Here is a 27,454-nt window from a genome sequence, read left to right on the forward strand (position 1 = left end):
AAACTTTGATCAGATCACCCCTTAACCTTCGAAACTCCAGAGAATACAACCCCAATTTGTGCAATCTCTCCTCGTAACTTAACCCTTGAAGTCTGGGTATCATTCTAGTAAACCTACTCCCTCCAAGGCCAATATGTCCTTCCGAAGGTGCGGTGCCCAGAACTGCTCGCAGTACTCCAGGTGCTGTCTAACTAGGGTTTCGTATAGCTGCAGCATAACTTCTGCCCCCTTGTACTCTAATCCTCTAGATATAAAGGGCAGCATTCCATTAGCCTTGTGCAGAGTTCCCTTGGTTTAATATTAGATGTCCATTCGAAAAACATGGATACAAATACACCTTACGACGCAAGAAAGTAAGTTACATTTCAGAGAAACTTATTTATAACAGAAATCAACTGGCCGTCCAGCCCACAGATTGAAACCAACCAAAGCATCTTACGTATCTCTTAGAAACTTCCCACGGTGCCTCACAAAGTGAATTAAATTGTGCAGTTGCTTTATGTCGGTACATGTAGTAGTCTTTTTACACAATGCAAGGTCCCCAAAAAGCAGATGGATGAATCATTAGTTAATCTATTTTTGGTGGCAAAGGTTGAGGAAAGAATGTTGACCAGAACACCAGAACTCAGAAGCACCCAGACAGGGCCTTGATTTAACATCTCACCTTCTGGGTAGGGTAGGACCTCTAACAATACAACACTTTCTCAATGCACTGAAGTGTCAACCTAGACTATGTGCTCAAGTCCTGGAGTGGGGCCTGAACCCATAACCTTCTGACTCAGAAGCACAAGTGCTATCAAGTGAGCTAAATTGACAGCAGATGTAATGAGTGGTAGCACAGTCATTATTGTATTAACAATCTGCAATTACATAAAAATTCAAAATCTTTATATAATTGCAGATAATTTTATACAGAGTCACTGCTTTCAGTATAGTGGCCCGAGCAAACTCAAGCCATGTTTACACTTTGACGTAGAGGGAGACGCAATTACCCTTACAGCCAATCTTTGGCAAACTATACACCCACAGAAGGAAGAAGGGGTAATTAGTCACTTCGAAAAATTTAAAGCCACAACCCTCTATAAGCTTTGATTTCACCCCAACTGATTTATATAACGTGAAGCCTTAAACGGTGAGAATGTCTGTCACACCACAGCAACTGCAGTTTCAGTTTGCGGCACTTACAAGATAGGTCAGCCGACCTCGCAACAGTGATCGCACTTCAAAAGCAATTCATTCTCAGTGAAGCGCTTTGGGATGTTGTGAGAAGTGATAAGATGCTACTTCAATTCTTTTTTTCTTTGATTACAGTACATCTTGACCCTCAATTTGCAGTACTTTTATTAAAAGCGGAGATTCAGCCCATGAGATAACTCAATTTTCAGATGTACTGCAGTTATTTTTGGTTTTACCCAGAAGACATAAAATCACAGGCCAGGTTTCAGAATTTACAAACTGATTAAGCCAGGTAGCCTCTATAAGCCTCTAATTTCAAGCAATTATCAATTTTTTTTTAATGTTTCCCCCTCCCATTCCTTCTGAAGAGAACGGGCTGGATCTTGCTGGAGTGGGGCATCTCACGCCATATGCCGTTAGACTTTTTCCCTACACCTTTCAGCTCAAATTTTTTTTGTGCCGTCACTTGCTGGAAGTGAGAGCTGGTAACAGCGTGGCAAGAACAATGGGGCATCTGGGACCTAAGTTAATGGTGGCACCAACAGTAAATCTCATTGGTTAAGGAGATACAACGATTAAGAAAGAAACAGAGGAACGACAGAGAAGGAGGGTGAATTAGAGTCAAATCAGGTACAGAAAGAGAAATAAAGAGAAGGAAAGAAAGATTAGATTAAGGAGAGAAAAAAGCAGAAGAAAAAATACGCAAAAATTTAAATTTTTTTTTAAAAAAATCTAACAATTGACATGGAGGAATGAGATTGAACACTTTATAAAACAATTCCCATTCTGAGCCAACGAGGTTGATTGGCATTGTTTTAACAATTATCATGTCATTAGAAAAAGTAGTGTTTTAATCACCAGACAACTTTCTGTGGAGAGTACAATGGGCAATTAATGTGCAAATTCAGCAAGTTCTTTAAAATAATGGGGAGGCTAAGTGCTGGATGCCGTTTGTGCGAAGCAAACGGCAGAGTGGCATAAATCTACCAGTAAGCACAGGAAGGCTATTCAACTGTGGGGCCATCACAGCAGAACACAATCTTATGCTCACGCCAGCTTCCAGCTGGGAGCAATCAGGACCTGGTCAATTGCACTTCCCAGGTCAAGGATGCAAAGGTTAATTGTAGCACCTCCACAACTGTCCCAGGTGAGATTGGTTAATTAAGCACAGTCCAACAAGTGATCCCTTAACTTCCTGGTTTGTATGGCTCAACTCCACAGCTGGCAATGTATTTACCCACTGAGCAGCCAAGGAAGGTAGGCTTCATGTGTTAAGCAAGACAACTGAGTTAAGCGTGTTAATTTCATGCAGTCCTTTGCAATGTGGTTGGTAAACAAGGTTATCCGAACACAAGCACCCAAGATTATATCCCAGCCCACTTGTACCAAATTCTTAACCATTGAAAGATCACTCACACTTCAGACTGAGTGATTGTCTTATTCAAATCTTCAACTTTTTCAGATGCTCCTTTATAGCTATAAAGATAAAGAGAATTTATTCAGTAGATCATAAAATGATTTCAAAAGCAGAAAAAAAGGAAATATTGCAGATACACTGTAAACTAATAAGGCAGTATTGTTGTAGACTGGCACTAACGTTTCATAAATTTTGATCAAACGTTTGGGCTTGACGAGGTCCCTGTTGACTACTTTCATCATGAATGTCCATCTCCTGGTTCCAGCTAATTTAAGCATCCACACATTTTTACTATTCCCCTACTTCAGAATTTCTATCAAACTGTACCAGACAAGCTTCACAATATTTGAAAAGGTAATATTTCCACAGAAAAATCAGACACATGTACATTTTAATAGGGTTCCCAAACTACTTAGAGGACTATTCTTGGTAGGTACACTAACATATACATTTTGGCCAACAATTCTTTGTAAAAAGTCTACTTTAAACTCAATGAAAACCTTTTGTCCAGGTGCTATATGGGTGGCTTTGAACGGCAACGTTTAATGAGTTCACCATGTATTTTGGCACAGCACAGTTAAATATTTAGAATAAGAGGCTACAAGTGGACTTTAAAAACCTTCCATAAGAAGCTTGCTGCACAATGCGACATATATTTGTTAGAATACATTAACTGGTCTGTTGGATCAGCCACTCACATTGTTAAACTTCAAGTTGGGCCAAGCCCCAATTCAAACTGGGACAGCAGATTTCCTAACCGAAAGCATGGTCTCCTGGGTCAGCAATTCCAGTGCTATTCTCTGGCCAGTGAGAAGTCACCCGACCTTTAACATTTGCAGTGAAGTCATTCCAGTGCACTGCTTAGAATTACTGTCATATGAGCAGCCAATTTTTTTTTTTGGGGGGGGGGGGGGAGAAAAAAGAAGAGATGAGGAAGAAAAAGAAAAAGGCTGGGGTCTCCATATTGGCAAGAAAAATAAGTTCACAAAGGAGGAGAAAGTGCTTTTAACACAAGGATTTAGTTTCTCTTCCAATATTTTATGCAAAAAATATCTAAGCATCCCATTCTGCAGACTGCATCATTTGCACATTTATAGCATCTACATATGCAAAACAAAAAGTCTATTACTGCTTTCTCCCGACCCATCAAGTACCTTTCCGACACCTCCTATATTCTCATCTGTTACATAATAAGTGAGCACTGGAGTTGCAGGGACATAAAATGTAGTTTTATGTTATATACTGGCTAATTTATTTTAGTCCATCTCATGCAAGGTTCAACAAAAAAATCCCCGCTCTTTCCTATTATGCACAATTCTCTCTTTTTGACCTTAATTGTATTTCAGACTTACTCGGGCTTCTGACCAGCATTCCGGCATGCCATACCACTTAGGTCATCTTTTACATCCTCTCTGTCATGGGCATTTACAGCTCCTCTACACCCATCTTTTGTTTCTTCACTTGTCCTATTACCACCCCCTTTGCCTTGCACCGTCATTTCGTTTGTCATTTAATCACTCCTGCCCTCCACGCAATCACAGACCTTCCCTTTTGTTCTTTCCTTCCCCACCGCCACCACCCCACACAATTTCCCTGGCTCTGTCCTTGCTTAAAAACTGTTAAATATTTATTTCTCCCAGTTCTGACACAAGATAATTGACCTGAAAAATTAATTGTTTCTCTCTCCACAGATGCTGCCTGACCTGCTGAGTATTTCCAGCATTTTCTGTTTTTATTTCAGATTACCAACATTTTGTTTTTTGCTTTAGCTTTAGTTAAATATTACCTGGCTGAACTAGCTGTTTTTAAATCACAAGGAACGCAACTCAGATATTGCTCTTATTTTGCCTTTCTCACCTTAATTCTCCTCGGTAAGACTATGGAACTGGGCTTCTAATATTGTTCTAGACCCAGATTGAAGACCCAATCATTGAAGAGATAAAATTTGCAGGGCTATGGGGAAAGAGCGGGGGAAATGGGACTAACTGGATTGCTCTTACAAAGAGCCGGCACAGGCTTGATGGGCCTAATGGCCTCCTTCTATGCTGTTATGATTCTAGATCAGTTTTATTTACACTATACCTTTCTCTAACTGGCCAGCATTTTACCCTCAAATCAACATCACCACAACAGATCTAGTCATTTATCGCTGTTGTATGTACTACCTTGCCCTGCAAAAAATGGCTTCGACATTTACCTACAAAACAGTGATTACTTCAAAAATAATTCAGTGGCTGTAAAGCGCTTCTGAAATGTTCTGAGGTCATGAAAGAAGCCAAATAAATGCAAGTTCTTTCCTTTCTTTTATTAATTTGCTCCCACACAATTCACTCAGTCATGCTTTTGGCAGAGCAGTCATTACTGCAGGTTACTCCCTGAATAGTATGAATGCCACTTCATAGGAGCTAGGCACACAGTGGCTGCCTGTTTCAGTAGATTTATTTCACATATGTAATTGCCTAGACAGGAACTGACAAATTACCTAACTTCAAAATAGGTTCAATATTTTTATTATTAGATCTTGGAAGTTACAAGACACTCCTGATCATGAACCCAGAGCATTTCAGAGAACATTTCTTGCATGCAAACAACTTAACAGAATTACTAAAGAAATAAATATGACTACTGTAGGTTTGGTGCAGGGACCTTTTCCAGGAGATGGGTGGGGAGTCAGACGAGAAAAAAAGTGGAAGAGAATGAAAAAATAACCCGTATGCTGTCCCCTCCCTCCCTTCAGGCAGTTTCCTTTTTTGCTACCTCATTAAATAGGATTTGCCAGAATGAGATGAAGAAGTTCTTAAGGAGCTAACTTATTAATCCTAATATTTGCCTTGCCTGAATCTGTTGCAACAACTATCTTTGATTCTGCCTAGTTTTGGACTCCTTCGGTGTGTCATTTTTAAAAAAAAACAAATTGCAGTTTTCAAATTCTCGTCCACAAGACATTTTGTATAAAACTAGATCTCCGACTAGTCCTGGGCTAGTCAGAACAACATATGTGGGTTTGTGCCTATTCACCTCTACGTGCCCAATTGGGAGACAAAAGCAGCCTCAGCAGCAACATGCACCTTTGCCACGGTGCTGTGGTCAGGTACTAACTTGCCATCAGGAAGACCGAAGCCACCGTCTTCGGTCCCCGCTGCAATCTCCGTTCCCTAGCCACTAACTCCATCCCTCTCCCTAGCCAATGTCAGAGTCTGAACTAGACCATTTGCAACCCTGATGTCCTATTGACCGAGATGAGCTTCTGACCACATATCCGCTCCACCACCAAGACTGCCTACTTCCGCCTCCATAACATGGCCCGTCTCTACCCCTGCTTCAGCTCATCCATGCCTGTGTTACTTCCAGACTGGACTATTCCAATGGGCGCCTGGTTGGCCTCCCATCTTCCACCCTCCATACACTTGGGCTCATCCAAAACTCTGCTACCCGTATCCGAACTCGCACCAAGTCCCGTTCACCCATAACCCCTGCGCTCACTGACTGACATTGGCTCCCGGTCCAGGAATGCCTCAATTTTAAAATTCTCAACCTTGTTTTCAAATCCCTCCATGGCCTTGCCCCTCCCTATCTCTGCAACCTCCTCCAGCCCTAGACCCTCTGAGATCTCTGCGCTCCTCCAATTCTTGCCTCTTGCGCATCCCTGATTTTAGTCACTCCACCATTGGCGGCCATAGCTTCAGCTGCCTGGGCCCGAAGTATGGAATTCCCTCCCTAAACCTCTCATCACCTTTAAGACGCTCCTTAAAACCTACCTCTTCGACCAAGCTTTTGGTCATCTGTCCTAATACCTCCTTATGTGGCTCGATGTTAAATTTTGTCTGATTATGCTCCTGTGAAGTACCTTGGGATGTTTTACTATGTTGAAGGCACTATATAAATGCAAGTTGTACTATTTATCACTCGACTGCAACAACATTTGACTCTCAGGGCTAGAATAGACAGATTCATACCAACATTGGCAAAGGCCTAAAAGCAATCTGTTCATCCTCTTAGCCAGAGATACTGCAGGGAAAATCTAGTTCCCTTTTTCATATTCTCTCACCTCTCCTGGAGGCATTGAGATTTGTAATGGTGAGGTTTCACAAACACTAACAGCCCTCATGTAACTACCCAAGCAGCCATTCTTTATGTGTGACTGTCAGCAGGCTGTTCTGTAACAGGGGGTGGGGGGGAATGGGAAGTCAGAGGAGAAGGACTGACTTGCATTTATGTAGTACCTTTCACATCCTCAGAACATTCCAAAAATTGTTTCACTTTTTGAAGTTTAGTCACTTATTTTTGTAGGCAAACACAGCAGCACTCAGGAAGATCCCACTTCAGCAATGAGATGAATAACCAGGCTTGGCAGTGTTGATTGAGGGAAGATTGGCCAACAGGAACTCCCCATTCTTCAAAAAAAAGTGCCACTTTATATCCACCTGAACAAGCAGCGGGGGCCTATGGTTTGATGTCTCATCCAAAAGTCAGAACCTCCAACAATTAAACTGCACTTTTTTTCTTAAAAACGTAGTTGTTGCTAGTAATGATCAATACTACAGCTTTTTTAGTTTGAAACCCCAGTAAAGCTAATCTCTTGAAAACATACATTCACTAATGCTTTTGTTATATGTAACTTGTCAGCCTGAACAAGCCCAAACAGTACCAACTTCAGTTGCTCTGGCTAGGTAATACTGGCTGCACATAATTGTGTGCTTATAGCCACCTCCAAAACATGAAACATTGTTATGCAGATCTGTTGATGTTGAGACATCACAATATCCACAGGATCCTGGGGCGTTGCATTAGTTCCAGATGTTACACCACATTCACCATAGTATTACTTCACTTCTGGACTACCACCAGGGATTCTCTGAGCAGCTGACAGTCACAGCATGCCTAAATATCGCAGTCCCTGGAAATTTCTAGTGTAACAAAGGTTTCATACTAAAGCTATAAAGGAGCACAGGTACATCCTACAGCCCAACCACCTCACTCTGATATTGGTGCAAGGCGATAACCAAGTAAATCACACTGTCCACTGTACATTAAAAAATGAAGTGCAACTGCAACAACTCAAAAGTTTCAGATTGTTTTCTTAAAAATGATGGCGCGATAAACTACAGTTCAGTAACATTTTAACTCCCAACCAACCAAGATGGTTGAAATGTTGTGATCATACATTAAAAAATAACTGCTGAATTTGCCTAGTACCCAGGTCCAATAGAAAGATAGGTAACTGTATCTCCTCCTTTACTCTGCCCCCACTTAAGACGCTCCTTAAAACCTACCTCTTTGACCAAGCTTTTGGTCACCTGATCTAATAAAACTTTAGTCTTTACATCCTAATACATGTGGCTCAGTGTCAAATTTTGTTTGATAATGCTGTGAAGCGCCTCGGGACTTCTTACTACGTTAAACATGCTATATAAATACAAGTTGTTGTTATATGTGATTTGAGGTCAATATATCAGTTATTAGTCACATACCTATGTCTATCTTTTTAATGTGGCAAATATAGGAGATGGTTAAGGAGAGCTACTTGTGTACTTTGAATGTTTCATTTTGAAAAAAATCGTGGCTGCTAATTTGGGACTAACTCATATTCCAGGAGCAGCCTGCTCTTAAGAGCATGTGCAAGATCTATGGATACAGTAATGTTAAGTATGACAAGCATGAAGAAAGTGCAGGAACATGGCATCAGAATTAGTAGTTCCAGTTGAAAAGCTGATGTAAGCATGTTGGGCTAAGTAGTCCACTTCTGTGCTGTACTTTTTAATTCTATTATTGAATTGAAAATGTCAGCAAGATTCCATTGTTTTCATTTCCTCCAACCAGGTAAGTTGTTCATCATAAGCAATACTAATAATGTCCAAGTCCATCCAGCTGGATTGTGGCTCAATTTGAAACGTTTTACATTTTGTGATATATTCTGCTATTGAACGAAACTTGCTGGCACTTTCAGTGATTCACCATGCTATTATACTACAAACACCAGAGTTTTAAACGTATTAGTGCCTCACCAATAATTTCAAGTTTACATTAAGGGAAGGCGCAGTCAGGCTATTGTGTGCACAACATAAAACTGCACAACGAGACAGAAGGCAGCAATAGGTGCACCAGAGAGACAAATCCAATGGAAGCAAAATAGCTACATCAAATAAAACTGAAGCACAAAGTGCACATGAAACAAAAAAGCAAAAGACTGAGTCATAACATTTCAGTAAAATCATAAAAAGGATTGTTTTTTTGGAGGGAGCAGGGGAGGAAATAGCTAGCTTACCCAGAAATTATCCAATATTGAACGTAAATACAAAAAGTCAATAAAGCAGAGAATGTCTAATTCCTACTAATGAGCCAATTCTGTGTGCATAACACACTTAAGTTTCATTGGAGACTCAATGAACCTACTGGGAATGCAGCAAATTTTCTGGTACTTTTCCAGGGCAGGTGTTACTCTGAATATTTGCAAGTCAAGTAAGCTTGATCACAAGAACCACTCAAGCTATTGTATGTACATTAGTCTCAAAGTAGGGTACACCACAGGAGGCCATTCAGCCCATCGTGCCTATGCCGGCTCTTTGAAAGAGCTACCCAATTAGTCCCACTCCCCTGCTCCTTCCCCATAGCCTTGTAATTGTTTTCCCTTCAAGTATTTATCCAATTCCATTTGAAAGTTATTATTCAATCTGCTTCCACCACCCTTTCAGGCAGTGCATTCCAGATAATAACATCTCGCTGTGTAAAAAAAATGGTTCCTCGTGTTACCTCTGGCTCTTGTACCAATCACCCTAAATCTCTCCTCTGCTACCGACCCTTTTGCACGAGAAATTTTCTTCTTATTTACTCTATCAATTGAACACAATACTCCAGCTAAGGCCTAACTTGTGTTTTATTAAGGTCCTGCTTTTGTACTCTGTGCCTCTATTAATTAAGCCCAGAATCCCATATGCTTTTTTAAAAGCCTTCTCAACTTGTCCTATCACCTTCAAAGATTTGTGTACATACATACAGCCCCAGGTATCTCTGTTCCTGCACCCCCTTTAAAATTGTACCATTTAGTTTATATTGCCTCACCTCATTCTTCCTACCAAAATTTATCACTTGCTTGTTCAATTAAATTGTGTCTGCCACAGAGCCAAGTTTTGATTTCTCACAATTTTTGGGAACATTACATGATCTCATTGTTTCAATTATGTAAAAACAAAGGTGTGCAAAGATACACCTGGCATTTGCCAGATTTGGGGAAGATTAAAGAAAAAAAGACATGCAAAACCTTTGTAAATCAGATGAATGAAGCAAAGCAACAATTAACAGTTGAGTAGGTTAAACTGGTTTCTACAATTTCATATCTACGTTGTTTAAATTAATAAATTTATACCACGTTGCAATGGATCATAAATGCAAAGTGACACCACCAGATTGCAATACTTGCTAGCCGAATTCTGCCTACAATTTAAAGATATAACCAAAAATGTTATTTATACAGAATGACGTCCAAGGCCTGCAACCTTGAAAAAAGATTTTTATTCATAATTTTAAAGAGATTGTGGTCCCTTTCTGCACAGTGCACGTATGTATTTAAATTCCACTTTTCGGCGGCGGCGGCGAAGGGGGGGGGGGGGGCGGGAAAGAGAGAAAGAGAAGGAAGAAGAGGAGGGCAGGATTATTTTTCATCCATCCTTTATTTATCTATCTATCTATATGGGCAGCACAATGTTACTTTGGAAAAAGGGGAAAATTATTTTTTTGCACAAAGCTTATATTTTCTGATTACTCATATTTTCAACCATCTGAAGAAATGAAGACAGTCCTGTAATTTATTAGAAGTAGGGAGAAAAATAAATCACACCCAAAACTACCTACTATTCACTGGTCTGAAAGAAATTGCAAATAAATGTATGCATTTAGCATATCAAAGTTAAACGGCACAATACATTAACCCTAACTGTTCATTATCCTCTTAATTTAATATCTCTGGTGATTGGCTGCAAGAGTTTTAACCCAGTGCTTTGTGGACAGAGGACCAAAACATAAACTTCCAAAAAACAGGACGACTCTAACAATCTCACTCTGGGAAACTGCAAGTTTGTCAATGTCACAAAATTCAGCACCAGTGAAGTGGATGCGGTTGGGGTTAAAGTACATTAGTGGGGCACAGTAAAAGGTCCTTTACTCTGCAGCCGGCACATTATATCTAACCTGAAATGGCTTGATGTGAAATTGGAACTAAAATGTGTCAAGTGCTCCATTTGTGAAAAGTGCTACTCTTCACTTTGGTTAGGACAGGCACTCACCAAAACAAATACAACTTTTTTTTCAAAAAAATTGATTGTACTCTGAAATCAGAAATTCATGTGATTCACGTATGCACAGTTCGGAGTGGGGAAAAAACATCAGTTTATAGCAAGCAATCTCCTCCACATGTATCCTGGACAATGACTGTTCTCAGAGTCATACTGGTAACATGATTCATTTATTAAAAAGGTAAACAATGGCAAAAGTTCAAATTTTGTGTTCCAAGTACTTACACATTGGATGCTTGCACGTCATGCCAGCTCTTGCTAAGATTTTGCTTGAGCTCATTGAAAGGAGTCAATCCCAATTTTCTTTTGATCTCAGAAGCATGTTTTTCTTTGGCAACTAGCACCTGCCGAAGTGTTGCTATTTCTTCTTCAACCTACAAAAAAAAAACAAAATTCTAACTCACAAATAATGTTACTTTTTCAGCACATATATTCTATTGCCAATATTTGATTTGACTGTACAAAGACAATGAAATCAATTTACTGAATAAGCTTGAAACACTGCAACTAAAAATTCTGTAAATACCTGACAAAATACTCATTACTAATCTCTCAGTTAAACTGTACACGCAACCTATCATTCCACGACCTAGAAAGGGGAGCAACAATTCAAACGATTCCCTCTAATGAAGGGCATTTGCAGAGGTGGTTTTGGAATTAAGAACAGGAGTAGGCCATACAGCCCCTCGAACCTCCTCAGCCATTCAAGATCATGGCTGATCTTCAACCTCAACTCCACTTTCACACCCGATCCCCATATCCCTCGATAAAGTCCAAAAATCTATTGATCTCAGTCTTGAATATACTCAACAACTGAGTATCCACAGTCCCCTGGGGTAGAGAATTCTGAAGATTCACCACCCTCAGTGAAGAAATTCCTCCTCATCTCTGTCTTAAATGGCCAATTCCTTATCCTGAGACTATGCCCCCTAGTTCTGGACTCTCCAGCCAGGGGAAACAGCCTCTCAGCATCTACCGTCAAGCCCTCAAGCCCTCTCGTTGAAACATTTAAGAAAGATTCTGAGATCACCTCTCATTCTTCTAAACTCCAGAGAATATAGGCTCATTCTACTCAATCCTCTCATCCCAGGAAGCAATCCAGTAAACCTTTGTTGCACCGCCTCTAAGGCAACTATATCCTTCCTGAGGTAAGGAGACCAAAACTGTACAGTACTCCAGATGTGGTCTCACCAAAGCCCTGTACAATTACAGCAAGACTTTCTTACTCTTGTACTCCAACCCACTGGCAACAAAGGCTAACATTCCATTTGCCTTCCTAATAGCTTGCTGTACTTGCATGTTAACTTTATGTTTCGTGTAGAAGGACACCCAAATCCCTCTGAACACCAACATTTGATAGTTTCTCACCGTTTAAAAAAAATTCTGTTTTTCTACTCTTCCTACCCAAGTAGATAACTTCACATTTCCCCACATTATACTCCATCTGCCACCTTTTTGCCCACTCACTTAACCGGTTTAAATCCCTATGCAGACTGTTTATGTCCTCCGCAGTGCTTATTTTCCCATCTAGCTTTGTATAGTCAGCAAACTTGGATACATTATACTCGGTCCCTTCATCTAAGTCATTAATATAAATTGAACTCATTTAAAGCAGTCCCAATGTCACAAAAATAACATTGAATATCGTACATATGTGAATTTCTGGCAAAATGTTTGTCAACATTATGAATTACTGTCAAGAAATGAACTTAAGATTCACTTTAGAAGAAGTATACAATATTGGCGATGTAAATTGTTCGACAAAGATATTCTGCCAGCACAGGCTCTTCCTGAAATATGCTGGTTTAGCAGGAGGACTTTCACTGTTACTAACAGTCACAGCCATCATCCAATCCGTGATGAAAATACAAACAGCACCCTCAATACACTAATTGACAACATACTTCAAAGGGCACTTTCTCCAACAAACCCCACACAAAATAAAATGTATCCTCGCTAATGCCCACAGCAAATTCCAATTAACTCCCCCTCTTAAAAAGACCAGACATAAAGCAATTTTGAAGCAGCCCATTGAGATATAAGCATTAATGAGAGGAGAAAAAGGCTACTCTCGCACACCTCCTCATAGTCAATCTAAAAGTCACGGACAGGTCTAAGAGCTGTACAGTTCCCCGCAGTCATTTAATGAATGACCCAGGGGACCAAAACGGAAGGGAAAAAAAATAATTGCTGCTGCAGGTCCATCCTGTTACTAGCCAAGGGAACAGTTTCTTAGTCTATGTTCCTTCCTGTCTCCACCCCCAAGACAATGATTCATGTTGGAGCACAGTTCAAAAGGCACTAGGAGCCATGCAATGCCACATCCAACTGACCATTTTTCACATATGAACCTAAACAGTGTCAGAAGACTATTTGACAACAGAGGATCCATTACAGACGAGCCAGATTCTGTTCTCATCTGATGTGTGCCTACACACCCATTTCAGCAGGGATCAATGGGTAGCAATCAGGACTGGTAACCCGGATTGATTGTTTCTCCTCCGTAACCTTAGGAGTGCTAAGGGCAATTGTAGTACTACTGCCACCCTAGCTGATACAGCACAGATCAGGGATCAAACCGGGGATTTCCCTCATCTGTATGAACATAAGGTAAGAACATAAGAAATAGAAGCAAGAGCAGGCCATACAGCCCCTCGAGCGTGCTCCGCCAGTCAATCAGATCATGGCTGATCTTCAACCTCAACTCCACTTTCCCACCTGATCGCCATATCCTTTGATTGTATACCTCAAAACAAAGGCTTGTGAGCAGAAAAAAGAACTACTTCAAAATAAACCATCACCGAAGGACAAGAAGATATAAGAACAAACTGAAGAGTAGTTCAGGATTGATGTCAGGAAGCAATTCTTCACACAGTTATCAATACCAGAAGTCCTCTTCCAGATACGGTAATGGAGGAAAAAAACTCTGGAGTTGCTCAAAAAGTAGTCGGGTGCTGTGATCGACAAGGAGGCGGGATCATAGGTTTCTATGGAAAAATTAAATAGACAGGCTGAACCCCCTCCCTTATCTGTACTGACAGACAAAGGCTGAAGAGTTTGCAACCACCTTCAGGCAGAAGTGCTCAGTGGATGATCCATCTTGGCCTCCTCCCAAGATCCCCACCATCACAGTAGACAGTCTTCAGTCAATTCAATTCACACCGCGTGATATCAAGAAACGGCTGAGCGCATTGGATACAGCAAAGGCTCTAGGCCATCCCATATGTAGTGGTGAAGTCTTGTGCTCCAGAACCAGCTATGCCTCTAGCCAAGCTGTTCCAGGACAGCTAGAACATTAGCATCTACCCGACAAAGTGGAAAATTGCCCAGGTACGTCCTGTCGCAAAAAGGACAAATCCAATCCGGCCAATGACCACCCCATCTGTCTACTCGCCACCATCAGCAAAGTGATGGAAGGTGTCGTTGACAGTGCGATCAAGTGGCACTTATTCACCAATAACCTACTCACCAATGCTCAGTTTGGGTTCCACCAGGACCACTCAGCTCCAGACCTCATTACAGCCTTGGTCCAAGCATGGACAAAAGAGCTGAAGAGGTGAGGGGAGAGTGACTGCTCTTGACATTAATGTGGCATTAAGGAGCCCTAGTAAAATTGAAGTCAATGGGAATCCGGAGGAAAACTCTCCATTGGCTCGAGTCATACCTAGGACAAAAGAAGATGGAAGTGGTTGCTGGAGGCCAATCATCTCAGCCCCAGGACATCGCTGCAGGAGCTCCTCAGGGCAGTGTCCTCGGCCCAACCATCTTCAGCTGCTTCATCAATGACCTTCCCTCCATTATGTCAGAAGTGGGGATGTTTGCTGATGATTGCACCGTGTTCAGTTCCATTCACAACCCCTCAGATAACGAAGCAGTCCGTGCCCGCATGCAGCAAGAACTGGACAACATCCAGGCTTGGGCTCATAAGTGGAAAGTAACGTTCGCCCCAGACAAGTACCAGGCAATGACCATCTCCAACAAGACAGCGTCTAACCTTGACATTCAACAGCATTACCATCACCAAGTCCCCCACCAACATTATCCTCGGGGTCACCATTGACCAAAAACTTAACTGGACCAGCCACATAAATACTGTGGCTACAAGAGCAGGTCAGAGGCTGGGTATTCTGCGGCAAGTGGCTCACCTCCTGACTCCTCAAAGCCTTTCCACCATCAACAAGACGCACGTCAGGAGTGTGATGGAATACTCTCCACTTGCCTGGATGAGTGCAGCTCCAACAAGAAGCTTGACACCATCCAGGTCAAAGCAGCCCACTTGGTTGACACCCCATCCACCACCCTAAACATTCAATCCCTCCACCACTGGCGCACCCATGGCTGCAATGTGTACCATCTACAAGGTGCACTGCAGCAACTCGCCAAGGCTTCTTCGACAGCACATCCCAAACCCACGACCTCTACTGCCTAGAAGGTCAAGAGCAGCAGGCGCATGGGAACACCACCACCTGCACGTTCCCCTCCAAGTCACACACCATCCTGACTTGGAAATATATCGCTGTTCCTTCATAGTCGCTGGGTTAAAATCCTGGAACTCCCTACCTAACAGCACTGTGGGAGTACCTTCACCACACAGACTGCAACGGTTCAAGGCAGCAGCTCACCACCACCTTCTCAAGGACAATTAGGGATGGGCAATAACTGCTGGCCTTGCCAACAATGCCCAAATCCCATAAATGAATAAAAAAGTTGTGAAATTTGAAAATGCATTGCAGCCATTGATCTTGTACCATTGTTAAGTAGAGAATTTTGGAAAAGAAAGCTAATAGTATTCCCTGGAATCAGGAATGTTTTTCAGAACAAATTACTACAGAAGTTGCCATAGTTATTAATCTGTGGCACTTGTGTGTAACATTTTCCAAATCCTTGGTAGCAGCAAGGATGACATGGCACACACCTGCAATGATCCAAAATTTGCGTGAGGAACTGACATACATAATGGGAAACAATGCAAAAGTCATAAGCATAAATCTTCAGAAAATAGCATAATCTCAAAAACATCTCACCCTAATAGACTAGTGTCATCCAACTATTTTATTAAAATGGACCTGAAACTGCATCAGGTGCACTTTAACCCTGAACTGGAAATGTGTCCTATTTGGCCCTGTGATGAGCTTCCGACCACATATCCGCTATACTGCTAATACCACCTATTTCCACCTCCAACGTCGCCAGTCTCCACCCCGGCTCAGCTCATCTGCTGCTGAAACACTCATCGAAACCTTTGTTACCTCTAGACTCGACTTTTCCAATGCTCTCCTGACTGGCCTCCCATCTTCCACTCTCCATAAACTTGAGCTCATCCAAAACTCTGCTGCCAGTGTCCTAATGCGCACCACGTCCCGTTCACCAGTCACCCCTACGCTCGCTGACCTACATTGGCTCCCAGTCCAGGAATGCCTAGATTTTAAGATTCTCGTCCCTACTTCCAAATCCCTCCATGGCCTCTTCCCTCCCTATCTCTGTAACCTCCTCCAACCCTACAGCCCTCCGAGATCTCTGCACGCCTCCAATTCTTAACTTTTGCGCATCCCCGATTTTAATCACTCCACGATTGGCAGCCGTGCCTTCAGCTGCCTAGGCCCCAAGCTCTGGAATTCGCTCCCTGAAACTCTCCTCCTTTAAGACGCTCCTTAAAATCTACCTCTTTGACCAAGCTTTTGGTCACGTTCTAATACCTCCTATTGTGGCTCGGTGTCAAATTTTGTTTGCTAACGCTCCTGTGAAGCGCCTGGAGACATTTTACTCCATTTGAGGAGCGATATAAATGCAAGTTGTTGTGGTTATTTTCTTCTTAATCCTCATTTCCACAGATTATTTTTCCACTTTCCTAGTGTATGGAACAGACAGGATCAGAGTTGCTGCCTAAAGTAAAATATGGTTCTTTGAACCTTGACAGCTGAACAGTTTGAGCTGACTGCACAACTGAAGAACTGCCTACCAGACCATTACCGTACTGAATTCAACTACTTTTCTGGAATGTATAGCAACATAATTTTACACAGGCAGTTATTATTTTTTCTTTCACAAATGCCAATCTGTACTGAGATGACACAGTAAAAAAAAAAGCCAGAAATGCATCTTGTTCTATGCTTATCAATAACATTTTTGCAGGCAACATGTTCATTTTTACAAACAGACTCATCAGCAACTGTACAATGGTTAGAAATGGACCAGAGAGCCATAGATCTAGTCACAAAATAATTGTAAAAAAAATTATCCCAAATGTAGATAATCATTTTGACTTCAATTGTACACAAATCATTAAGATATGGGACTGGTAATAGTGTGCTGCTGGTCTTCCAAGGCAAGGAAAATCCATTAGGTGTGGTTATACCACACCTAACTTTAATATAGTGATGAATTAAGTGACAAACTCACAAATGCAAACATCTATGCATCTTGCACAACTCAAAAGTCAACAGCAGGAATTACTCAATTCTATGATAAGCATTGTTTCAATGAACTTTATAAAAATTAAATCCAATAATAGCAGTCAACATATTTATTCATTCAATAAAAAGGTATTGAACCAAATATTTGATACAACAGGGATTATTCCATTTACGAGAATCTTAAATAAATATCTCTGCAAGCTGTCAGTGGTGTTGCATATATTAATTCAGCTGCCATCAGCTAAAGTAGCAGTAAAACTCATTGAATGATGAACAAAAAGTCAAGTCAGTAAGTGAATATCCTGTGCAGTATTTTATCTTTACCTCCAGTAACATTTTATCTTGTTAGTCAAAGTACTGCTTTTTCTTCATATTAAACTACATTTTCTTTGAGCCTCTATACATCATAGTCTTAAATAAATCACAGCACATGAAAATAAATCTCAAAAAAATTATACTGTGGCATGGCAGCTGCTCTGATACATAAGGCTAGGGTTTTCCTGATACGGTTGAGGTTCTTCCAACTTTACCTTGGTAAGTTCACTCTTGAGCTCCTCCGTTTCAGCTTCAGATAGTACACCAACTCCATCCCCACTTGCAGGTGTATCTACGGGCACATCAGTCATGTTTCCAGGCAGACCTTTGTTAGGAGAGTTAAGGTTGATATCTGTCACAGGTAATCAAACAAACAAACGAGTAAACAGCTAGCAACAGACTCAAGCTGCAACAGTGAACCCAAGCATAATTACTGAAAACAACTGAATAGCAGCTCACTATAAACTTGACCGTGAACCAGATACCAAAATGCTTGTCTATCGCTTCTCCTCTTCAAGGACATATAAGCAGAGGTTCTATTTAGTAAGCACAGTTGTGCTTCATGGGTACAAAACTATAATCTGGGAAAGGGAGGGGAAAAAGTGGCAGTATAATCCTACTCAACAGGGATTTTAAAAAAATTAAAATGTCTACTACAACTGAATGTCACAAAGAAATACAGGTCCATTTACAGGATTGGCTCAGTTTCAGTAAATTAGATACTTATAAAGCAACTAAAAAAGGAGCAAGATTATGAAAGCTGCTTCTCAATTAATAATAATCAAATGAGGTTGAACATTTTTTCTCTGATTTTTCATGCAAAACACAAGACACATGAATGAGGTAAACCTTCCAACAAAGTACCCACATACAAAGAATATCTACCTATATAAAATGAAAGAAATAAAATTGCACCATTTCCTTCAAACAATTTTATGTATTCCAAGGGTCCATACCCACTATTTGTCATCTTTCACAATCTTCCACAGATATTACTACAAAATTTAAGTATCACATTTTATAGTTGTGCTTTGCTTTCAGCTTCCAAAATGGCTTAGTGAGTATAGGCACCACCCAGTAGGCATTCCCAGAGGTCCCAGTTTCAACAGCAGACCGTACGGAGTTAGCTAATATCAGCAAGGGCAGCAGTTGGACTACTACAGCTTGCCTCGACGATCCTGAGCTCGGGAGAGTAAAATCAATCAAGAGGTTCCCACTCCCTATTTCTATCCAGTGATCTATCCTGGAAACAACACATGTTTGGCCGTCAGTTGAAAAAGGGATTGGGCTCAGCTTAAATACCCTCTATGGTCAAACAGTTTGCTGATGCTCGCTGGCTAGCCTTACACCTGAATATTGGCATGGTACTGGAAGGACAGCTGGTGTTTGTAGAGCTGTACATCCCAGCAGCATTCAGGAGAATAGGAAGAAAATTGGTAAATAAAATTTAGAAAGCTTGATTTTTTTTTTAAAACATCTGACTGTGATAGTATCCATTCACTGAATTAAGCTAGAAAAACAGTGTAGTACTGGAAAACTAAACCACACTTCCAGTTTGGGGGTTTCCTTTTCACAGCTTCAGAAAATGTTGTAAATACTATTCAGCGTTATCACAGCTTTTCCGTAAAATAGAAGTCTTCGCTGTTTGAATGTTACAACTGCCGCAGTACAAAACTGTGACAAGATGATAGTGCTATTGTAAAGATCTTGATGTGATTTTTTTTGTAACAGATCACATTTTGCTTTCATAAAAAGGTTTTGAAAAATAAAGTGGTTAGAGCTGTTCTCGCCATTTTCTCTCCTTACCTACCTTTGCAAAGCCTGCTGAAGTACAGCTCCAGGAGTAGTTGCAGGCTCAATGAATCTCGCTCTACTGACCAATATTCAGGTCAAATAATAATAAAATGTGGAAACCATCATAGCTTGTTCTTACTCGCCATCTACACTTGCATGCTCCCAGAAGTAGCTGCTCAATTGCAATTGGAAGCATTGATCTGAAGCCTAACTGCAATATCCCATACATCCTAGATGAGAACAGCTACCAATTTGGCAACAAACCTAGGAACTTCCTAGGTGAATCCCACATCACGACGTACATTTACTGACAGCTATATTGTTCATCAAGCCTCACAGACTACAATAAGGCATTTTTATCCTCTGAGTGCCATCACAACATGCCCAAACATAAAGGAACCACCTTTCAGAATTCCAAAGGCATCACAGAAGCAGATTTTTGTGGCATGCACTCTGCCATAAGATTAGTCACTGCCTGCTCTAGCTTGCTAACAATGCAGAGAGTATTTCATGAGTCTGTTTGTTTGTATCAAGGTGCAAGTAAACTGATCCACTGAATCTGCTCTGCATGGATTCATTTGTACTGACAGCTTTTACTTTACTGCATTCACATAAACCCAACAGAATTGTCAAAATACATTGCATACACAGATGTGGACCAAAGATTAATTATTTTCCCCTAACTGAACAGTATGCACGGTGGACAAATCCTAGCATAAATCAGGGGGCATGCCACACTTATCTGAGCACCACTCTCTAGGGTCCAAACACAATGCAAAAAGTACTCTATAAGGATGGAGAGTCTTTTAGTATTAGTTTAGAACAATTAATTCCTTGCTTAGACCCAGAACTGCAGAATTTTAAAAACCAGCACATTGACACTTCTTGACCTTGGTTTATTTCCTACTCACTAGTCTAGCAAAAAAAAAACGAATTGGATTTTAAGTAAAATAAGTATCATATTGCACATGTGCATTTTATATTTGTGTTTCTATTGGTGAGTCTGATAATTAACCTCATGTGAAAATATTCAAATCTTATGTGCTTCACAAGCAGACCAACTGATAGCAAACAAGTTGGTTGCCTCTATTGTGCTCAAAATTTCATTGCATGAAAAGGTATTTAGCAAAACCTCTCCTTGGTAAGAGAAAACAGCAAAAGATGGTTTTCCTATCATATCACACACATCTGACAAGCAATTTACATAACTGCATTGCTGTCTGTAAGCAATGCAGTGATGCCAGACAACTTACATTAAAAGTGCCCCAGGAAGAGCAATAAAGTAAAATGGTAGTATTTCAACTTTTAAAGTGTGGCTTTGTGATAAGAATGAAACATCACTGGTGTAGTTTTACATTTTGCGGCATATATATGCCTATAATTTTACACACTGGACGAATAACAAAACATTTTTTTGTACGGGAACAGAACGAATATAGGTGAGTTCAAACATAATCAAAGCGATAACTGGGCAACAAAATAAACTAAGTTCTTCCCGCAACCCCGTGCATTTTATTTTATATTCCCTCTCCACAAAATGTCGACAACAAGTCGATTTTGAGCAAAATCGATGGTTAAATTATAAGTTGCTGTTGCCAGCGTAAACTAAAGCATTGCAGTACAATTAATGTGGCGTGTTATGCTGAGTTTAGCCTTGGCCTAACCCTCTTCCTGTGTTTCAGGCCTCAATCGCTGTAATTTCCGGCTAGGGCAGCGGCCAAGCCTAAAGCGCACACGAAAATAAAAATGGTCCCAAACTGCGTGGCGCTTCAGCGCGGTGGCACAAGAGCCAACAAAACGTCCCAATACCGAGCATAGACGGCGCTTGTACCTTGATTTGGGGCATCCATGGCGAGAATGTCGAACTCCACAAACTGTTAAATCAGAACTGAGGCAAAAAAAACAACCAGCTCAGCGCCGTAAGCATACGTCATCCGTCCGTCCACGTCAACAGGAAGTGCACTTGATTCCAATTGTGAGTGACAAGTTGGAAAGTAAACAACTACTTTCTGACCTCAACACCTGGGGAGCTGAAGAGGAGTTGAAGCACAACTTCAAAGTCGGACAAGGAAAACTACTTTTCTCCTCCATCTTCCCACCCCTTGAAACAAAAGGGTTCCCTTTTTTAAAAACTATGTAAAGTCGAAAATGCTGGGAATACACAATAGATCAGTCAGCATCGACAAAGAAAAAAGACGTGAATGACCAGAGTATATATACATATACCCACTTTGTCAGAACTGAAAACTAAAAGAAAAGCGTGCATTTTAGTAAGATTGGAAAAATGTAGAGCTAGCTCGGAATATGACTCATGCTAGTTGGAGGAAGGTGGTCATGGCACTGAGTGCAAACTCCCTCACACACAGGACTGCAGGGCAGTGGCAAAAGAAGTTCAACAACCTCATCAGGACAGGCAAGGTACCACTCCTCACCCTGTTAAAACAACATTTGAACAACTAACCCTTCACACCACACTCGAAGCGGGGCTCTAACTTGGGATTTTGCACTATGACGACCCAACTCCCCCATCAGCAATTACTTGTATGCACAACCCTACAACCCTTCCTTCACTTTTAACAGGTTGATACCCCCACATCTCTTCAGTGATTCCATGCCACTTGGCACACACACCTTTAGGGCTGGCCTTCCCCTCATTTATTCTATCTGCTTGCTGCAGAAAATGGCGCACAATGTCTGACAGAGGTAGGCCACTGGAGAGGGCATCCCCACCCTTAAACTCCTCACACTCAATGAGAAGTTCTATGGAACTAATGGGGAGGCACTCTGTTCTTACCATAAAAGATGGCAAGGTTGGAGATATATTACTAGTGCCAGATTAGTGACTGAACACCTATACTGTCACCCTGGCATCCCATGTACCCTCACTCAGACAACCTTCCACCTGTTCTTTGTCCCCTTAATCCCAAGGAAGTAATGCTCACCCATTCTTAACATCTACCCTCCTTTCCTGCAGATCCATCACAGCAAGAGGGGGAGCAGAGGATGATGAAGGAGAGGAATTCCTGTGGAACTTGTTTCCTCACTCCCAAGCACTAGCTCAGAGACTTTCACCCAGGGCCAATTGGATAGTGTTAGTGAGGATGTGGCATCAGGTGATTCACAGAGCATAAGGGAGCCAAAGGACTTGGAAGTGGATGTGTGTGTGCCACCTTCCCAGCAGAGGCTGAGGAGAATGCTACCTATGGCTTCAGAATTATGGGACCCAGAACTCATGGCTACTTGCCTGAAGAGAAGAATGTCCGAGAAACATCGTACTTATGTGCAGGATCTGAGGTCAATCTCCGAGGATATGAAGCAACTGACAGGCGTGGCTTGAGTCTACAGCTCTCCTTTTCGGCAACATCTTGGAAGTTTTGTCTTTGTTGCAGGCACCAATGGAGTGAGTGGCAGCTTCATCAGAATCTGCAGCTGAGAAGAGGCCAGGGACCAGTCGGTGTTTCCACCTCCACAGAAACACGGACTGCAGCTCTGGTGACAATAGGGGAGAGAACAGAGTGAGATTCTGGAATGCTTCTAGTACCCATGGAACCACATCCCAACATAAGGAGAGGAACAGAAAATTAGGATGGAGAGGTCTGCAGGTCTTATAGGAAGTAGCGTTTATTTTTTAGTGAATCAAGGTCCCCAGTGTAGTTAACATTCTCTAAATTGAGAACAATTTAAAGGAGTAAACTCCTTAAAGGGAGTGGTAAGTAGTTTTTCTTTCCTTTTTTTTTCTCTTGACATTGTAGTTGTTCTTAAGCTAATTTAAGGGTTAAGTCATGGCAGGAGATCCCAGCGCCGTGTCATGTTCCTCTTGTGGGATGTGGGAATTCAGGGCTCCTTCCTGTATCCCTGATTCCTTCACCTGCGGGAAGTGTGTCCAGCTGCAGCTATTGTTTGACCGCTTGACGGCTCTGGAGCTGCGGATGGACTCACTTTGGAGCATCCGCGATGCTGAGAAAGTCGTGGATAGCACGTTCAGTGAGTTGGTCACACCGCAGATAAAAATTACTGAGGGAGATAGTGAATGGGTGACCAACAGACAGAGGAAGAGTAGGAAGGCAGTGCAGGGGTCCCCTGCGGTCATCTCCCTCCAAAACAGGTATACCGTTTTGGATACTGTTGGCGGAGATGGCTCACCAGGGAAAGGTGGCAGTGGCCAGGTTCATGGCACCGTGGCTGGCTCTGCTGCACAGGAGGGCAGGAAAAAGAGTGGCAGAGCTATAGTGATAGGGGACTCGGTTGTAAGGGGAATAGACAGGCGTTTCTGCGGACGCAACCGAGACTCCAGGATGGTATGTTGCCTCCCTGGTGCAAGGGTCAAGGATGTCTCGGAGCGGCTGCAGGACATTCTGGAGGGGGAGGGTGAACAGCCAGTTGTCGTGGTGCATATAGGCACCAACGATATAGGTAAAAAACAGGATGAGGTCCTACAAGCTGAATTTAGGGAGTTAGGAGTTAAACTAAAGAGTAGGACCTCAAAGGTAGTAATCTCAGGATTGCTACCAGTGCCACGGGTTAGTCAGAGTAGGAATGACAGGATAGCTAAGATGAATACGTGGCTTGAGAGATGGTGCAAGCTGGAGGGATTCAAATTCCTGGGCCATTGGAACCGGTTCTGGGGGAGGTGGGACCAGTACAAATTGGACGGTCTGCATCTGGGCAGGACTGGAACCATTGTCCTAGGGGGAGTGTTTGCCAGTGCTGTTGGGGAGGGTTTAAACTAATGTGGCAGGGGGATGGGAACCGATGCAGGAAGTCAGTGGGAAATAAAGTGGTGACAGAAACAAAAGGCAGTAAGGGAGAGTGTACAGAACATGACCGGACAGATGGTCTGAGAAAGCAGGGCAAAGACCAAGGGAAGTCTAGATTAAACTGCATTTATTTCAATGCAAGAAGTCTGATGGGCAAGGCAGATGAACTCAGGGCATGGATGGGTACATGGGACTGGGATGTTATAGCTATTACTGAAACATGGCTAAGGGAGGGGCAGGACTGGCAGCTCAATGTTCCAGGGTACAGATGCTATAGGAAAGATAGAGCAGGAGGTAAGAGAGGAGGGGGAGTTGCGTTCTTGATTAGGGAGAACATCACGGCAGTAGTGAGAGGGGATATATCCGAGGGTTCGCCCACTGAGTCCATATGGGTAGAACTGAAAAATAAGAAGGGAGAGATCACTTTGATAGGATTGTACTACAGACCCCCAAATAGTCAACGGGAAATTGAGGAGCAAATATGTAAGGAGATTACAGACAGCTGCAAGAAAAATAGGGTGGTAATAGTAGGGGACTTTAACTTTCCCAACATTGACTGGGACAGCCATAGCATTAGGGGCTTGGATGGAGAGAAATTGGTTGAGTGTATTCAGGAGGAATTTCTCATTCAGTATGTGGATGGCCCGACTAGAGAGGGGGCAAAACTTGACCTCCTCTTGGGAAATAAGGAAGGGCAGGTGACAGAAGTGTTAGTGAGGGATCACTTTGGGACCAGTGATCATAATTCCATTAGTTTTAAGATAGCTATGGAGAAGGATAGGTCTGGCCCAAAAGTTAAAATTCTAAATTGGGGAAAGGCCAATTTTGATGGTATTAGACAGGAACTTTCAGAAGTTGATTGGGAGAGTCTGTTGGCAGGCAAAGGGACGTCTGGTAAGTGGGAGGCTTTCAAAAGTGTGTTAACCAGGGTTCAGGGTAAGCACATTCCTTATAAAGTGAAGGGCAAGGCTGGTAGAAGTAGGGAACCTTGGATGACTCGGGAGATTGAGGCACTAGTCAAAAATAAGAAGGAGGCATATGACATGCATAGGCAGCTGGGATCAAGTGGATCCCTTGAAGAGTATAGAGATTGCCGGAGTAGAGTTAAGAGAGAAATCAGGAGGGCAAAAAGGGGATATGAGATTGCTTTGGCAGATCAGGCAAAGGTGAATCCAAAGAGCTTCTACAAATACATAAAGGGCAAAAGGGTAACTAGGGAGAGAGTAGGGCCTCTTAAGGATCAACAAGGTCATCTAAGTGCGGAACCACAAGAGATGGGTGAGATCCTGAATGAATATTTCACATCGGTATTTACGGTTGAGAAAGGCATGGATGTTAGGGAACTTGGGGAAATAAATAGTGATGTCTTGAGGAGTGTACATATTACAGAGAGGGAGGTGCTGGAAGTCTTAACGCGCATCAAGGTAGATAAATCTCCGGGACCTGATGAAATGTATCCCAGGACGTTATGGGAGGTTAGGGAGGAAATTGCGGGTCCCCTAGCAGAGATATTTGAATCATCCACCGCTACAGGTGAGGTGCCTGAAGATTGGAGGGTAGCAAATGTTGTGCCTTTGTTTAAGAAGGGCGGCAGGGAAAAGCCTGGGAACTACAGACCAGTGAGCCTGACATCTGTAGTGGGTAAGTTGTTAGAGGGTATTCTGAGGGACAGGATCTACAGGCATTTGGAGAGGCAGGGACTAATTAGGAACAGTCAGCATGGTTTTGTGAGAGGAAAATCATGTCTCACGAATTTGATTGAGTTTTTTGAAGGGGTAACCAAGAAGATAGATGAGGGCTGTGCAGTAGACGTGGTCTACATGGACTTCAGCAAAGCATTTGACAAGGTACCGCATGGTAGGTTGTTACATAAGGTTAAATCTCATGGGATCCAAGGTGAGGTAGCCAATTGGATACAAAATTGGCTTGACGACAGAAGACAGGGTGGTTGTGGAGGGTTGTTTTTCAAACTGGATGCCTGTGTCCAGCGGTGTGCCTCAGGGATCGGTGCTGGGTCCGCTGTTATTTGTTATTTATATTAATGATTTGGATGAGAATTTAGGAGGCATGGTTAGTAAGTTTGCAGATGACACCAAGATTGGTGGCATTGTGGACAGTGAAGAAGGTTATCTAGGATTGCAACGGGATCTTGATAAATTGGGCCAGTGGGCCGATGAATGGCAGATGGAGTTTAATTTAGATAAATGTGAGGTGATGCATTTTGGTAGATCGAATCGGGCCAGGACCTACTCCGTTAATGGTAGGGCGTTGGGGAAAGTTATAGAACAAAGAGATCTAGGAGTACAGATTCATAGCTCCTTGAAAGTGGAGTCACAGGTGGATAGGGTGGTGAAGAAGGCATTCAGCATGCTTGGTTTCATTGGTCAGAACATTGAATGCAGGAGTTGGGATGTCTTGTTGAAGTTGTACAGGGCATTGGTGAGGCCACACTTGGAGTACTGTGTACAGTTCTGGTCACCCTATTATAGAAAGGATATTATTAAACTAGAAAGAGTGCAGAAAAGATTTACTAGGATGCTACCGGGACTTGATGGTTTGACTTACAGGGAGAGGTTAGACAGACTGGGACTTTATTCCCTGGAGAGTAGGAGGTTAAGGGGTGATCTTATAGAAGTCTATAAAATAATGAGGGGCATAGATAAGGTAGATAGTCAAAATCTTTTCCCAAATGTAGGGGAGTCTATAACGAGGGGGCACAGATTTAAGGTGAGAGGGGAGAGATACAAAAGGATCCAGAGGGGCAATTTTTTCACTCAAAGGGTGGTGAGTGTCTGGAACGAGCTGCCAGAGGCAGTAGTAGAGGCGGGTACAATTTTGTCTTTTAAAAAGCATTTGGACAGTTACATGGGGAAGATGGGTATCGAGGGATATGGGCCAAGTGCAGGCAATTGGGACTAGCTTAGTGGTATAAACTGGGCGACATGGACATGTTGGGCCGAAGGGCCTGTTTCCATGTTGTAACTTCTATGATTCTATGATTCTATAAGTATTACGCAATTATATAACACATCACTATATAAAATGTAATTCCTAGAAACCTGTGACATTGTTCAATAAGTTTCTTAGTGTGGTTAGCAGTTCTGAGTTTAATGTTGTTGATGTTTTGACTTCTTCCTGTTCTGTAAACCTGTGGCTGAGCATTAGCCTCCTAATCTTTTACCATACATTTGAGAGTTGAGAGATCAAAGCTTTTATGAGTCAATGCAACAAAAAAAAGTTGTCAACACTTTGTAAGATTCCACATTAAGGCAGCTAACTTGACAGAAGTCCACT

General features: G+C 42.1%; 1 protein-coding gene across 5 annotated transcripts in view; it reads right to left on the reverse strand.

Annotated features, from left to right (window-relative positions):
* tpd52l2b (tpd52 like 2b) overlaps nucleotides 1–21,358 on the reverse strand; it is a 74,942-nt gene extending 53,584 nt beyond the window's left edge. Inside the window, exons 1-4 of one of the 5 annotated variants that reach the window (XM_068000477.1) lie at nucleotides 21,235–21,358; nucleotides 17,825–17,934; nucleotides 11,107–11,255; nucleotides 2,593–2,652 (exon numbers count right to left, since the gene is read on the reverse strand). In XM_068000477.1, the coding sequence (XP_067856578.1) occupies nucleotides 2,593–2,652; nucleotides 11,107–11,255; nucleotides 17,825–17,934; nucleotides 21,235–21,253 (338 nt within the window). In that variant the 5' untranslated portion in view covers nucleotides 21,254–21,358. Of the gene's footprint in view, nucleotides 1–2,592; nucleotides 2,653–11,106; nucleotides 11,256–17,824; nucleotides 17,962–21,234 lie in introns of all 5 variants that reach the window. The other 4 variants (XM_068000475.1, XM_068000476.1, XM_068000478.1 and 1 more) reach the window with 4 other exon arrangements.
* Nucleotides 21,359–27,454: the final 6,096 nt, after the last annotated feature.

This window comes from Heptranchias perlo, chromosome 19 (genome assembly GCF_035084215.1).
Source record: "Heptranchias perlo isolate sHepPer1 chromosome 19, sHepPer1.hap1, whole genome shotgun sequence".
Taxonomy (NCBI): Eukaryota; Metazoa; Chordata; class Chondrichthyes; order Hexanchiformes; family Hexanchidae; genus Heptranchias; species Heptranchias perlo.